Source organism: Megalops cyprinoides, chromosome 7, assembly GCF_013368585.1.
Source record: "Megalops cyprinoides isolate fMegCyp1 chromosome 7, fMegCyp1.pri, whole genome shotgun sequence".
Taxonomy (NCBI): domain Eukaryota; kingdom Metazoa; phylum Chordata; class Actinopteri; order Elopiformes; family Megalopidae; genus Megalops; species Megalops cyprinoides.
This window is the reverse complement of record NC_050589.1, coordinates 38,920,537-38,936,292: the sequence shown is the minus strand read 5'-3', so window position 1 is coordinate 38,936,292 and position 15,756 is coordinate 38,920,537. Positions and strand designations below refer to the sequence as shown.

The 15,756-nt window shown below is 42.4% G+C and overlaps 1 protein-coding gene across 3 annotated transcripts; it reads left to right on the top strand.

Moving 5' to 3' along the window:
* Nucleotides 1-1,085: 1,085 nt before the first annotated feature.
* atf1 (activating transcription factor 1) lies at nucleotides 1,086-12,535 on the top strand. 3 transcript variants are annotated; one of them, XM_036533898.1, is made up of 8 exons: nucleotides 1,086-1,300; nucleotides 3,065-3,171; nucleotides 7,825-7,938; nucleotides 8,058-8,152; nucleotides 8,501-8,634; nucleotides 8,736-8,909; nucleotides 9,422-9,581; nucleotides 10,643-12,535. In XM_036533898.1, exons 2-8 carry the CDS (start codon nucleotides 3,070-3,072, stop codon nucleotides 10,785-10,787), a joined length of 924 nt encoding a protein of 307 aa, XP_036389791.1. In that variant the 5' UTR covers nucleotides 1,086-1,300; nucleotides 3,065-3,069; the 3' UTR covers nucleotides 10,788-12,535. The 3 variants fall into 3 exon arrangements, with proteins under 3 accessions (XP_036389791.1, XP_036389792.1, XP_036389790.1); XM_036533899.1 differs by lacking the exon at nucleotides 10,643-12,535 and adding an exon at nucleotides 10,403-10,606; XM_036533897.1 differs by lacking the exon at nucleotides 10,643-12,535 and having other exon boundaries at nucleotides 9,422-9,799.
* The last annotated feature ends 3,221 nt before the right edge of the window (nucleotides 12,536-15,756 follow it).

Below are 15,756 nucleotides of genomic sequence, written 5' to 3'. Positions count from 1 at the left end.
TGCTCACTTTTTGACATGTAAACATGGTGATAATTACCGTTTTATATTTCAACTGCAAAATGAATAAATAAAAGCTTTTATTTTGCAAGTGTCTTTTTTCTTTTTCGCTAGAAGCAGCAACCTGACAGTGACCCGTGCATTGAACTTATCGCCAAATTGAACTGACCTCGAATACAATGTTACATTTTGAATGAATACAATGTCACATTTTGACATCATTGTAGAAAAAGAGGTCAAGGGCAATCCAGTGCGGCGCATGAACAGAGATGCGACCAAAAGCGTATCGTTATCTGCAAACCGTTGCCTTGCCTGGTGTGTGTTTTGGGTGTCTGCATTACTGTTTCACTTCCTCTGATCGCCCTTATCGCTCAAAAGTTAAAAAATTAAATGGCGCTAATGTGTCACACACGACTTGTATAATCAATGGTTACAAACCTCCTAGGGATAATGTAAAATGTAGTATAACAACAAATATCCAAAGATGTGAATAGTCTACAAGCCCAATTCAACACGAAATGACGTCCACGTGTTTTATGGAGACTTGTTTTCACGCAATTGTTAAAAATTAGGATAATTTTAACAAAGCAAGCAACGAATTAACAACGGATGCTGCATTCGGTTTGAGTCTGATATTATTCCCAGTGTAAAGATTTGTTTAAAAATCAGAACGAAACGATCCCATAAAGTGAATTTTGTTATCAGTAATATGTTATAAATAAATAAATAGCTGCAGGGCAGACACATGGTTTAATTGGTGACTTACCTGAAGATTCAACTACGTATGATTAGATGTCTGGCAATGGAATGCTACTTGGCTATTTTGTGCACTCACTTTCCCCACAAGGAGGTAATTTAAATGAGCCCACGCACAATCCTTCATATCGTGCTTCTCTGGCCTGCCACGGTCGTATGACACAAAAATCCACTTAAACACATCATTAGGAAGAATCTAAGCGTTTATTTCCAATGTACTATACATAGCGTATTACTAAATTGACTACGAAGACAATGAAAGTGAAGAGATATATTTCCCCAGGGGAAGGGGCGTGATAATGACGTCAGACAGAGACTTACTCTCACGTGACTTTAGGAGGCGGAGCGCGGTATAACGTTAGCTTCTGTCCCTTTAAAAAAATCCCTTTATTTTTAAATGGTTGCAAGCCATAGATCATAATTAAAAACACACTTTCCCTCCGTTGTTTGTGTGAGGGTGTTAAATAGAAACACTATTTCGACATAAAACGGATCTGATCGTTCGACAGGAGGCTGCGCAGAGGAACCGTTGGGCCGGGACTTGAAGGTAATTTTCAGAAAGGTGGTGGTTGATCGCTAGCTGCTGGCTCCGCATTGTGGTGCCTGTAATGGCGGTTCTGCACTCGGCCGCTGTTGCAAGAGGAAGGTGTATTAATGGCTGTCCGTATCGCTGACGTCTGTTGACGCGGTGACTTGCGTGCTAGTGACTCGGTTAGCTACCGCACCACATTCAACAAATACATTCGGTGATGAGACAGAAAAAACTTTGTTAGCTATGCTTGGGTGGAGTTAGCTACAGACACGTTATCTAGCTAACTAGCTCACGAGCTGTCCTTACCTGCCTGCAGTTAGCTAACTAGCCAGCCATCTTAGCAGAAAATCCAGTTTTTTTTTTTTTAGCAAGTTGGCGTGCTAGCTCATTTTGCTTTTCACATATTGGAGCCACTTTTCACAGCTAGTTAGGTTTAGTTTTGTGCTATTGTAATGTTAGCTCGTGAGCAAGTGAGCAGTTAACTGTCTAGATAGGTAGTCGCTAACATTAGCTACACTAGTATAGCTGAAGCTAGTGAGCTCAGATGGAAGTAGGATAGTTCAAGTCTACCGTTTTCGAAACTTGGTATGCTATCTAGTTGTATTAGCTACTGGAAATGAATGATTACTAGATAACCGTACAGTATGATGAACACATCTAGTAAACGCAGCTAGTTAGCTGGTAACGTTTGCTGTAACAGAAACTAGGGAATTTATTTTATTTAGCTAGGCTAACTAACTTTACCCACCTAACGTTGCTAATTCCCTGTCTAGCATAAATATGGGCCTTGTAGCTTGCTAGCTTGCCAGTCAGCTTCCAACCATAGAAGAATAAAGCATTTGTTGATATTGAACTTCAGTAACTTAAATTGGTATTGAATTGAAATAAGTTAACATCAGCGTTATTAAACACACGATGTTTATGCAGTTTCTTCCCTCTATCTAGTTGATATAGTGAAGCTCCCCTGTAACGTGCTTTCCTAGACCAAACACAGCTCGTCGTTTGGCAGTTACCTATCTCCTGCCCATCTTGTCTTACAATGCCTTCCTTGTCTGCTGTCATCTTTAGTTGGCCTGCATTATGTTTTTGAAAGGGAGGATGCTAAATGTTAAATGACAGTAGTTGCAGCAGGGGGTGTGACACTTTATTGCCCACGTGGATGTGAATAATCACAACACAAAGACAGCTCTCAGCATCAAGTTTTTCACTTGATTGTATTCAGCTGGGTGTGTAGTAACCATATGTCTTTGGGACATGTGTGTGTAGTCCCAAGAAGTATGTCTCAAATCCTCTAATATCCTCTGTGTCCAGACTTCTCTGTAATGCATTCTGTCATTTTCAAACACACAGTGTCATACCATAGCACACCATCACAGTGGCTGAAAGGTAATCCCTCTGCCACAACTTTGCCCCCAGATGTCAAACTGCAGGGATGTGATAGTGTAACAGGCTATCTGCTGAGATGGTCTACACAGAGTGGTTTGGTACCAGGAAAACTGTGATGACACTGGCTAACAGGGCTGTTATCACTCACTCTATTCATCTTGACAGGGGGGATCTCCTGCTGTGGCCAATCAGAGTTAAAGAAGACAGATTTGCAATTTCCCAATCGCAACATGATTAACTCAGCACCAGCAGAGAGTCTGAGAGGAGTATGGAGGTTCAGTGACCACAGATGCTGTGCTTTGTGCTTTGATGTGATTGTTACTGTCAGTTTGTTTCGTCTGTGATTAGTACATCTGACAGTTTTTTTTTTTTCTTGGTCTGTGATGTTGACAGTGAGGATGGAGGAGGTGCAGCAGAACAGCAGTAATGGAACTGAAACTCAGACTGTCACCATTCCCACCACCATCAGTGCTTCCCAGATCTCACAGATAGCTCACCAGGTAATTAGGTGTGCGTGTGTGGCAGAGCGAATCAGTGAGAGATGATGCGTGTGTGTCAGAGGGAGCATGAAACAGTGGGTGTGCATGAAAGTGTTTCTGTTCCAGGAAGAGAGCCTCAGTTTGTATGTGTCAGCGAAAATGAGTATGTGTGAGAGTTGTTGAGTAGTTTTGTTCTAGCTGAATAAGGCAGGTTGAGTCTTGTTTTTAAGTGTAAGTGTGGACATGACAGCAAATACATCCATATGAGAAAAGCAGTGTGGGTGATGTTGGCAGCCCATCTCTGTAGATAGTTTGACCCGGTCTGTACATGTCTGAGGATGCATGCTTCTCAGTTTGGAAAGAATCACGCTGTTACCAGTTGGGATACCTCGGATGACCTTTTGGAGCTACAACAGCTAAATATTCTTGCTCTTCCGTGCCCTTGATGCGTGTGTAACTGATAGGACAATAACCAGGTGGACACTGCAAATAGCATGCATCGGACGCACTCCAGAGGCATCTTGACACATGACATCAGCTGGCTGTGCAATTCTGTTTAATTAATGGAGTTGTGTATACGGACGCATCTTTGTGTGCATTGTCAGAAATCAGCACCCCACAGTGTGTAAATACGGCAAACACATGCAATCAGCCCAGCTGGTAGCCCACGCTGTTGATTCTAGTGTAGGTGTAAAAGAGCCTTGCATATATATCAAAGTGTATATGTTTGTGTGTGCATGTATGTACAGTGCATTCAGAAAGTATTCAGACCTCTTCACTTTTTTCACATTTTATGTTGCAGCCTTATGCTAAAATCGTTTAAATTCATTTCTCCCCTTGTCAATCTACATTCAGTACCCCATAATGACAAAGCAAAAACAGGATTTTAAAAAATTTTTGCAAATTTATTAAAAATAAAAAACTCATATCACATTGACATAAGTATCCAGACCCTTTGCAGTGACATTTGAAATTTAGCTCAGGTGCATGCCATTTCGTTTGATCATCTTAGAGATGTTTCTACACCTTGATTGGAGTCTACTTGTGGTAAATTCCATTGATTGGACATGATTTGGAGAGGCACACACCTGTCTATATAAGGTTTCTCAGCTGACAATGCATATCACAGCAAAAACCAAGCCATGAAGTCGAAGGAACTGCCTGCAGAGCTCAGATGCCCCTTTTCCACTAATGCATTTTGAGGGCCGGTTCGGAGCTGGTGCCTAATCTCGAACCAGTTCTTCACGTTTCAACAGCCAAAGAACTGGCTCTCGGCCAGGAAAACTGGTTCAACAACGGCACCAACTCTTTGCTGGTCTAAAACAAAGAACCGCTACATCAGGGGCTGGGGGCGGGATTATCATGACCAATAAGTCCAACTAAAACTTTGTGACCGCCATTTTTAAAAACCAGAGCTAGTGTAGCGTTTAGTCTGCCTAAAAAGAAGAAGAAAAAAAAGTTTTATTTTTCAAACGTTTCGCCTTGTTGCCAGCCAGCTATGTATTTCTTAGCTGTTTAGCGAGCTACTAATTTCTCACATCAATGTTACGAACGTAACATTAATGGCTAGCTAGCTAGCTGTTGGTCAGCTAACATTAGCCAAGCAAGCATAGCTACTAATTTCTCGCATCAATGTTACGTTTGACGTTCGTATCATTGATGTGAGAAATTAGTAGATATGCTTGCTTGGCTAATGTTAGCTGACCAACAGCTAGCTAGCCAGCTACCGTAACCTTGGTAACAGTAGCTAACGTTAGCATGCTACTTTCTAAGATTGCCATTGACTCACCTACCAATGTCACTTAACTTTTTTAAAGCAATGTTCACTTGTTTTTATTGTTGTTTGTTCCCGCTAGCTTGCAGTGGCGGCTGCAAGCTAGGGAAACACTATGCTTGCGAAAAACTGCAGATTGTCTGAAATTTGTGTGCTATTGCGAAAGCTACAGTATGATTGTTTAATTAATAAGGATGGCAATTGGAGAGGGGAGAGGGGCCTTGGTAAGAGAGGTGACTAAGAACCCGATGGTCACTCTTGCTGAGCTCTACAGATCCTGTGTGGAGATGGGAGAAACTTCCAGAAGGACAACCATCGCTGCAACACTCCACCGATCTGGGCTTTATGGCAGAGTGGCCAGACGGAAGCCCCTCCTCAGTTAAAGACACATGAAAGCAAAAGCCCCGACTGTGAGAAACAAGATTCTCTGGTTTGATGAAACCAAGATTGAACTGTTTGGCCTCATTCCTAAGCGTGTCTGGAGGAAACTAGGCACCGCTCATCACATGCGCAATACCATCCCAATGGTGAAGCATGGTGGTGGCAGCATCATGCTATGGGGGTGTTTTTCAGTGGCAGGGACTGGAAGACTGGTCAGGTTTGAGGGAGAGCTGAACAGAGTAAACTACAAAGATATCCTTAGTGAAAACCTGCTCCAGAGCACTCAGGACCTCAGACTGGGCCGAAGGTGGACCTTCCAACAGGACAATGACCCTAAGCACACAGCCAAGACAATGCTGGAGTGGCTCAGGGACAAGAGCCCGGCCAGAGCCCGGACTTGAACCCTATTGAACATCTCTGGAGAGACCTGAAAATGGCTGTCCGACGGTCCCCATCCAGCCTGACAGAGCTTGAGAGGATCTGCAGAGAAGAATGACAAAAAATCCCCAAAACCAGGTGTAAAGCTTGTCGCCTCATATCCAAGAAGACTCGGCTGTAATCGCTGCCAAAGGTGCTTCAACTAAGTACTCAGTTTAGGGTCTGAATACTTATGTCAATGTGATGTTTCAGTTTATTTTCAATATATTTGTATAAATTTCTAAAATCCTGTTTTAGCTTTGTCATTATGGGGTATTGAGTGTAGATTGGTGAGGGGAAAAAATAAATTTAAACAATTTTAGCATAGGGCTGCAACATGACAAAATGTGAAAAAAGTGAAGGGGTCTGAATACTTTCTGAATGCACTGAATCTGTGCATGTGTGCCATCCGGAGAGTAACAACTGTATAATGATCGCATATGTTTCTTTTGGAGGTCAAAATGGCTATGAGAGTGGAAAGGTCATGCAGATTTGCTTTGCAGACTTATAAGAAGATATTTAAAATGCACAACAGAATTACGACTTTAAAGGTTAAACTCTGAAAGCAGAGCTCTTTCAAAATGAATCATATCCAGTGGTTTTTATTTACTTGTTATGTTGGAAGTCAGCTCAGCTGACAGGTATAATAACTGATAGATTTTGAGTTCTCCTTTAGTGCCGGAGCTTCTTTCTAATCCAAGTGTGAGGTGTCACACAGGCTCCAGAGGATTATACTTGAAAATGTCAATAGACAGAGCTGTGTATTAAAAAATTGAACGAACTGATATTACAGTCTCTGTGTCAAAATGTATGAGTGTTTACCCATGTCCTCTGCAGACTTTTGTTAAATTCTCCCTGTTAATGCTAAAGGGTCTAAGTTAGAGTTTGGTAATCGCATAACACTAGAATATCCAGGGCAGAAGCGTGGCGTAGACCTGATGAGCAGGGCTCGTAACTGAAAGGTTGCAGTTTTGATTCCCAGCAGGGGCACTGCTGTGGTTCTCTTGGGCAAGGTACTTAACCCACAACTGCCTCAGTAAATATCCATTTGTATAAATTCATAATAGTTGTAACCTACATGTATGTATGTCACTGTCAGTAAGAGCATCTGCTGAATGACAATAATGTAATGTAATATCAACACTTTGAAATGAGAATGTTTGACCTTGTGCAGCAGGATGAAGGAAGCTTACTCTTACTTCTGATGCATTCTGGAAAACCTCACGCGCACAGCCAAGCCATCCCTTTTCTGTTTCTGGCAAAACCCTTACGTCTTCAAACCAAAGTTTTCTGGCCTGACAACACCCACTCAGGCTTACTTAGATTCCAAGCTATTGGTATAGGCCTTCATTTGCAGCTTTGCTTTTGTCACTGGGACATACACAGGTAACTCTGCATCCCTGTAGTTGTTTTGGCATCTCTGAAAATACCATCAAGCTTCCAGTTTTCCCACTTCCAGGTCTTTCACCATGGAATGCAGCAGTGTTATTGCTTGGTAATTTTTCTTTTCCAAAGATAGCCGTTTCAGTGTCACAATATGTTTTTGACATATTGTATTGTATTGTTTTGACACTATGTATTTTTGATACAGTTCCCCAAATATCATCACACGCATTTTTACCATGGAAGGAGGCAAAGAAATGGCATCATGTCTGGAAGTAAAAATCCTCTAGTGACTCAAATTTGTAAAGTTTTTCAGGTTACAAGCTGCACTTAAAGGCCTATTCAAATAGCATTTAGCCTAAATCAGCCTGGGTGGCTACTGCTTGGATGTCTGTGTAGATATAAAAATGGCTACAGGCAAAAAACACACAACTACATTAAAATACAAAAAAAACGAATAAATATGAATGATAATGTTTTGTCTGTTTTCAAATCTCAACATGGCGAATGTTTGGGCCAACATTGCACTCAATCTGAGAGACTTGAGTTGGTTCTATAGTTCATGGATTTACCCAAAAGTGGCTGTGTATCTTATGTTACCCTTTTTTGTGGTTTGAGAGATGGTAGATGCTGATGCCTGCTCCTGTGTCTTTGTGTGTGTGTGTGTATGTTTGTACATGTTTGTGTGTGTATATTTGTGTATTTGTGTGTGTGCACAGATGTCTCTGGGGGGCTCTCCTGTAACACTGGTTCAGCTCCCAGGTGGCCAATTCCAGGTGCAAGGGGTCATTCAGTCATCAGTCATCCAGTCTCCACAGGTGCAGCCAGCACAGGTAACACAGGCCTCATGTCTGAGTGGTATGGGGAATTTGGTCACACTTTTGTGATTGGTCTCATTTTGTTTCTGTTCTTGAATTGTCCTTTCATTCAGTGCATTCTTCTGCATGTGCAGGGTCAGTCAGATACTGACGACTCCCAGGATTCCTCTGACAGCACAAGCTCCGCCCACAAGTCCCGTGAGATACTGGCCAGGCGCCCCTCCTACAGGTACTGCTGCCACCTGAAGCCAGCCTTAGTGGTATGCGTGACCTACTGTTGTGACACAACTCTTGCACCCGGTCATTTTCCATTTCAGTGTATGGGCGTACCTCTTAAAGAAAAAACAATATGGGCTTAATATAGGCAGGGGAGAGCTGAATCTTCCTTCCCACCGAAATGCTGGAATACCAGATTTTTAATGGGCTCATTAGGCAACAGAGACTTTTTTTATTACTTTTTCAGCTTTAACATTTGTTGGAATTATTGGAATATGCTATTTTCTCTGAGAAGGTGAGAAGGAATTGCTTTGGTTCATGGAGAGATTGTGTTTAATTATTGCACTGTTACCTTCTGCAGGAAGATTCTAAATGAGCTGTCCGCAGAGGAGGTAACATCTCGGAATGAAGGAGAGGAAGAAAACACTTCCTCCACAGCGGCCACCACCATGACCGTCCCCACGCCTATCTACCAGACTAGCAGTGGCCAGTACAGTAAGACCCCAATTCCAGACTTTCATTCCAGACTGGCAGTGGCTGGTACTGTGTCCTTTTGTAAAAAGCATCGTGATCTAGCAGTTTTGTCTTTCTCTTAGTTGCCATCACACCCAACGGAACCATTCAATTGGCCAGCCCAGGCACAGAGGGCGTGCAGACCCTTACCATGACAAACTCGGGCACCACACAGCCAGGCCCCACCATCCTGCAGTATGCCCAGACCCCTGATGGCCAGCAGATCCTGGTGCCCAGCAACCAGGTGGTGGTTCAGAGTGAGTGAGCACTTTGGCCCAGTCACAGCTCTCCTCAGCGTGGCGGCCACGCTTATCCGTACTAAAGTACCTTGGTGATGGCTGTGCTCAAGACTGGCATAATGAATGTCAAAGGCTGACCGTTCAAAAGTAGGGAGTGCTGCTCAATCAGCACACAGTCAAGCTGTGCTTGTGTAACTCAGTTGTGTGCAGAGTTGGCACCAGCTATATGGAGTGCTGGCTAAAACAGGCAGGTTCTGTCACGCTCTGTAAATCAGGGATATCAAGTTTAATTGCTAGAGGCGTGGTGTGCTTGCTGCTTTTTGCCTCAGTGGGATGTTTTTGTAAAATGTTAAATTATGGAAAGAAGGGACAGCAGGATCCACGCAGACCCTCTAAGACTTGAGCTTGACATCACACCTGAACTCCCCCACAGCATTACCAGCGTGTGGCACTCCTTAACAAAACCCAGATGGAATGCAGAGCATAGCATCTCGCTGATGATAACTGCTCCTGTGTGTCTTCTCTCTCAGGTGCTGGGGGAGAGATGCAGACCTTCCAGATCCGCACCACGTCCAACACCAGCTCCTTGCCCCAAACTGTGGTCATGACGTCCCCCGTCAACATCTCCTCCCAGGGCTCCAAGACGGATGACCCACAGATGAAAAGGGAGATCCGGCTAGCCAAGAACAGGTATATCTGCTTCCACTTACCTTCTCAAACCTGCAGGACTCCACTCTGCATAGGCAACCCCTCATCTCCAACACTGTGTATTAAACCATTAAACAGAGATATCCTTGCTCACGATGGCCTTTGTCACAAAGTCACAGTGGCCCTAAAAATCCTGTACTTGGTGTCATTTTTGACATGCAGATACTGACCCAGAGCCAGTCAGGGCTCAGTTATTTGCTTAGCAGGCTCTTTGCCGTACAAGTTGGCATTACATTTTATTCCATGTCATATTATTGACCTGATTGCCTTTAGCGTGCCATCAACAGGTTGTGGATGAATGAATTGGCTAATTGAACAATTAAAGATGAATCTCTGTGTGAGACAGTTAAATGTGTTATGTAGGTTTGTCAGTGTTTTTTCTATTTAGATAGAATGCTGAGAATTGTTGTATAATCCAGAAAGGTTTTGCTTAATTTTTAATTTAATGACTTATGTACTTTATGCAGGCTTTTGCCATCTTCTTGAAGTTTTTACTTACATTTGAGTTTGAGTGAAGTTTGCTGAACAGATGCCCTTGTTCAGAGAGAGCTGGCTGTTGAGTTTACACGTCATTTATTTGTAGACCTGAAGATTTTTATAGTAGTAATTCAGTCCTCAAGAGTACAACAGCACTGCCCCACTTGAGATTTGAACCTGCAAACCTCTAGTCACAAATACAGCTCCTGAACTGCTTTGCAACCATTTCTGATACAATATGTGCCATAGGATATGACATGAGTCTGTATGTGCAAATCTTTATTTTAATTGAATAGGTCATCGGAGAGCAATTCTCATTTTTACAGACGACCTGACAAGCAGTAATGATAAACAGCAATGGAAGAAAAACAATGGTTCTGACAAGCCCCAAGCAAAACAGCAGACTGAAATGACTATCTTCCTGAAGGTTACTACAGCAGTGCCACACCATGGATTTGTACCTGTGAACCCCCAGTCGGTCAGACTCCTGGTCCCTAATGATTGTGCCCTGCTCTAGACCAGTTGCTAGGCGGTTCTGTAATTTGAGTGTCTCTCTCCTCATTAAGGGAGGCGGCGCGCGAGTGCCGCAGGAAGAAGAAGGAGTATGTGAAATGCCTGGAAAACCGGGTTGCTGTGCTGGAGAACCAGAACAAGACACTGATTGAGGAGCTGAAGACATTAAAGGACCTTTACTGTGTCAAGACAGGGTAACGAGTCGGACCTCACAGCAGCTTGTTATGGACCACTGGGAGACTGGGAACAGCGTTCATTTCTAACCGTATTCCTTTGTTTTTTTATTCTTTGTTAAAATGTGCTTATGAGCAGCTGAACGAACAGAAAAAGGTTGTTAAAAAATTGTGGCAATTTTCATGTGGATTTTTTTTAAGTTGAGAAATAATGGATGACTTCTCCAAACCCATTTTTATCTTGTTTTATTTTATGAGCACAGAAAAGCTGGAATTGCAAACATATAAAAATGCAGTGCTTTGGCATTTTCTAATTTTTGCAAGCCAACCATTTTTTCCCCTTCATTTTTATTAATAGAGCAGTTAGTGATCTACAGTTTTAATCTCTGTAAGAGCAGCATTATTGTGAGTGTAACTATGACTTTGTGATCATGTATCTCTTTTGTAAGTAAACACTTTTCAGTTGTTTCTCTCCTTTGTTGAGGACATGGTGCAGATGTTCTGCTTTCCCTGGAACTGTCAATGTAAGGACTTCTGTGGGTCATGTTCCCACCAGGACAGTTTATCAAGGAGGGTGAGGGAGGGGGTGATGTTTGGTTTGATCCAATAAATCAAATATCACTGACTTGGTAAGTGAATGAAAATAAATATTTTTTTCCAATCTTTATTTCCGCTGTAAAAAATATCTTCTAGGAAGAACAGGGCAGAGGCTGCCCTCTTGTGAAAAGGCCACTTGTGTTGGAGGGTTTGTCCTGAATACAGACGGTTGTGGGTTCAGCCCCCAGCTGACTTGTGCAAAGCCTCAGTCTCAGCATGTCACCCACCACCTCTCTGTTTGGCAGTGAATGAGGTGAACTCTGCTTCCTGGCACCTATGATAGCCAGACATCCTGTCCTCATAGTGACCCTGCACGTCAAGCTTCTCCATGCCTGTAAAATTGAATGTCTCATGTCCCCAAGCACCCCTCTGCTCACCACAGAAGAGAGATTTGGGTTTTGTATTTCGGCTGGTCACACGTGCTTGTCTTGCCGTTTCGAACATATGGATGTCATGGTAACCCTGTTAAATATGCTAACAAAATGATGTACTTCCAGTTGTTACCACATAGAAAAACAGCACAACCAACACCATTGGGAACTTTTGTGACAACCTTGAAACAGCAGAAGCGGACATTTCTTGAAGATAAAACCAATGCTAAGCTTCACAGAGCAAAAACAGAGCAAAACCACACCTTCTGTCTGCATAAGTGCAGGTCATGACTTTTTTCCTCAGTCATTTATGTAGTGATGAAATCTGTCAGTTAACTCATTCAAAGTTGTTGACTCACTGTGCCAATGGATTGTGGTTTGGTCGTGTGTGAACACACGCATGGTTGAAGATCGTAATACAGTTGTGGGAAAGGTATATGTCCACTGCCCCTGTGATAATGTGAGATTTGTTCACATGTGCAAAAACCTCCCAGTGTCAAATTTGCATCAGCTTTAAGAGTAAATCTTTGGGTGAATGCGGCATATGCAAAAAAGAGGTGCAATGTTGTTGCTGTTCTGCGGACCCAGGCCAGCAGGGGGCACTCCATTGCTTCATTCCACAAGGGGACTGTAATGCAGTACTTTCTCCTCGGTTCAACAAAGTACATATAAACAGAAACTACATAAATATTACTAAACAATAGTAGGCGCTGTGGAGCTGTGTAGAATTTCATTCAAGAATACAAAGCTATTTCTGATATAAAGCAGGATAGCCAATAAAGGTCTATCGTTTATTTGTTTAGTAGGCGGGACAACTTGCACAGCTTCCATTTTGTCTTTTCTTACATTTCTGTTTTGTTTGTACAGTATTTCAGGTTATAAGAGGTTATAAAAATCAAAGTATCATACATGTTTTATGTGTATTGAGTGTATTCATGATTGAACATTTCAGACAACAGACATTATAAACCAGATTCAATCTAGAAAAGTACCAGCATCTCTACACTGTAAATTATCTCCCTGGATTACTGAACTTGAAGCCTCATCACCGGAACATCACAGCAACGGATATTATGTTGTTTATGATTAGACATTCAACCATTGTGTCTTCTGTCCTCCATTCAGGAGATTCCTGCACTGTTGACGTTTCTGTGCTAGCTACAGATGCATCATGCAGTTTCAAGCATATCCATAACAAGCAACTCAGAATGCTCATAGCTTCAAGAACAGCAGACAGAACTCTGAATGTGCAGTCAAATTGTCTTTGTCAATCATTTGCCACAAGTATCAAAACCCACCCAGTTGGTTTCATAATCCATATCACTACCTGTTTTACATCCTCAACATTGTCTGTACAGCTGTGGGTATTAGAGCTCAGATAATGTTTATCTACCCAAGAACCATGACAGGATCGATGAAAGCAGATTGATGAAACAAGGTTTCGGATAAAAAGGAATAGAAAGATTTAACAGCAGCCATTGTAGGCAACCTTTCATCTTCTGTGTATCTGTGTGTGTGGCCTGTATCATGGAGGTGAACTGAAGAATACTACTATTTAGTGACCACAAGGTGGCAGCACCCACCATTTACAGCAGTGTTTCTCAACCCTCTCCTGGAGGGCCCCCTGCCCTGTATGTTTTGGATCTCTCCCTGCTCCAACACAGCTAATTCAAATGATCAACTTGTTATGAACTCCTGAAGCTGCTTAATAACAAACTGATCATTTGAATCAGCTGGGTTGGAGCAGGGAGAGATCTAAAACATGTAGGGTAGGGGGCCCTCCAGGAGAGGGTGAGAAACACTGATTTACAGCAACTTACTCCTTTTGGGAGTGATTGTCTCAATGATGCCAGAGGCTAATTAAATTCATCGGAATGACACTGGAACAAAAGGGCTGTGACTCACTGAAAATTAGACAGGCTCAATCTCCTGGTTTTCCATTCAGTAAATGAAGATCTAGACAGAGCGACACTGGTTTGTGAGGACTTTCACTCACTAATTAAACAGGTAAACAGGATCCACATGCATGGACATTTGTAATTGCGATCTGCAAAGAAAAGGGAATGACGTTGTAGTTGCTGTTCACTGTAGTATCTCCCAACAACAAATAAAAACACACACACAATTAAAAATCCACCTAAAAAAGGCCAAAACGGTCTTTGGTCAAAACAGTGGAGCAATGTTTCACTTGCCATCAAAGCAAATTTCGGCCTTTACTTATTACTACATGCAGGTACTGTATCCTTCACCAATGATCAATTAGGCTGCTATGACTCTGACTTCAGGAAGCAGGCATTGATAGCATCATTCTGATGTTCTGTGCTCAAGTCTGAAAATATGTTGATGTAATGTGCATAGTACATGTCTAAACACTAATTCTTATTCAATTATAGTATTTATTAATTATTTCTTTTTGAAAGAGGGCCAGGGACAATTCTGATAAACTCCGCTCCGTTTTTTTTCAAACCACACAAAATGACATAATGTTTTATGTCACCACCAGGGGTCACTGCGAATCTAAGTTTTGTATTGTCCTTTTGGTGCCAGTTCCTGTACATATTCAAACCAATGAATACATGTTTGAATGGAGGTAATAGTCTGGGCCAGGGCATGACAATTGTGTAACCAATTTACTAAAACCCCAGTCTTAACCCCAAACCCATTATTTAAAATGGAACCTGAAACTGGCCAAGAATCATGATTTGCGACAAAACCAGAGACTGTTCGAAAGAGAAACTATCACCTATGGTGACATCCATCCTCCAGATTTCTGTATCAAAGAGATTTCAACTGTTGCTGTCCATGCTGGGGTGCTACACATGGATACTGTGCCTTTGACCACTCCCCTTTATGAAGAGCCATTAAGAGCTAGAAAATCAATATATTGTCAGCTTCAGTAATAGCTGAAACAGAACTTTAAATGTATATGATGCACACAGCATTGAATATCTGTTAAATAAACAGAATCTCTGTGACAGAATCAACCAGAACACTGCAGAAGTTACTGCGAGGTAAGAGGGCATGAGCAGCCAGAAGTGTGCTAACACTAAATCACACAGATCAACACAAAAACTGAATGAATTTTGGTCTGTAATCATTTCTGAAATGCAATTTTTGCGTTGATGTAATCCATTGTGGTCTGAGGACTCTACAGTGGAATATATTTTGTCTTGTTGTGGGCCCAGTTCTTCCTTACACTCTGAAGGTGCTCAGTTCTCCCTTGAGCTCTGGCATAGCTTTTCTGATAGGCTGATCCTGCACCGGACCTGGAACAGGGGGCAGAGGAACCAGCATGTGGGTGGGGTCAGGGTAGTGCTGGGTAATGCAGAAAAAAACAAACAGCTGGGTGAGTCTCCTCTGAATTCCCTTCTGGTAGGAGAGGAAGGGAAGCTAATCTCTGATGCTATCAGAGCTCTCCTTCATGTATAGTGACCTAGAGCGGTGCTTCAGTGGGGCTTTCCAGACTTGGCCATAGGCAGGCTTAGTGTACTGGTTTTTGCTCCAACCAAAAGCTCAGTTCCCCCAGTGTAGTGAGGTGTTAAATGATTTCTGTGTAAATTATCTATTTATAAGAATCTGCTCTCTGAGGTCACAATATATGCTTGTGTGTACTATGCTTGTTCAAGGGCCCGCCAAAAAATCCAGTCTCTGATGACTAACTTGATGTGACTCAAATGAGTTAGGGATGTGCTGGAACAAAGACCACTGCACACAGTGACACCCCAAGTTTGCATTTTGGCAGCTATGATAGGTATTTTATGAAGCATAGGAGTTGGGCGAGAAGGAACAGAAAAGGATGAAGTCGATGGTAGGAGGCAGGGGAGGATAGATGGGAAAGAAGGACAAGAGGAAGACAGATTAGGGCAGGATTGTCAGAGAAATGCCAGTCACTCTTCAGCGCTGATGGCACAGCATGTTGTATCCACTCCCTCTACTACACATCTTCCCCACAGTCGTCTAAAAAGCCAAATGTGAAAAAAAAACTGTCGCAGACTGCAAGTATTGATCTGTGGCTCAAAGAAGCTT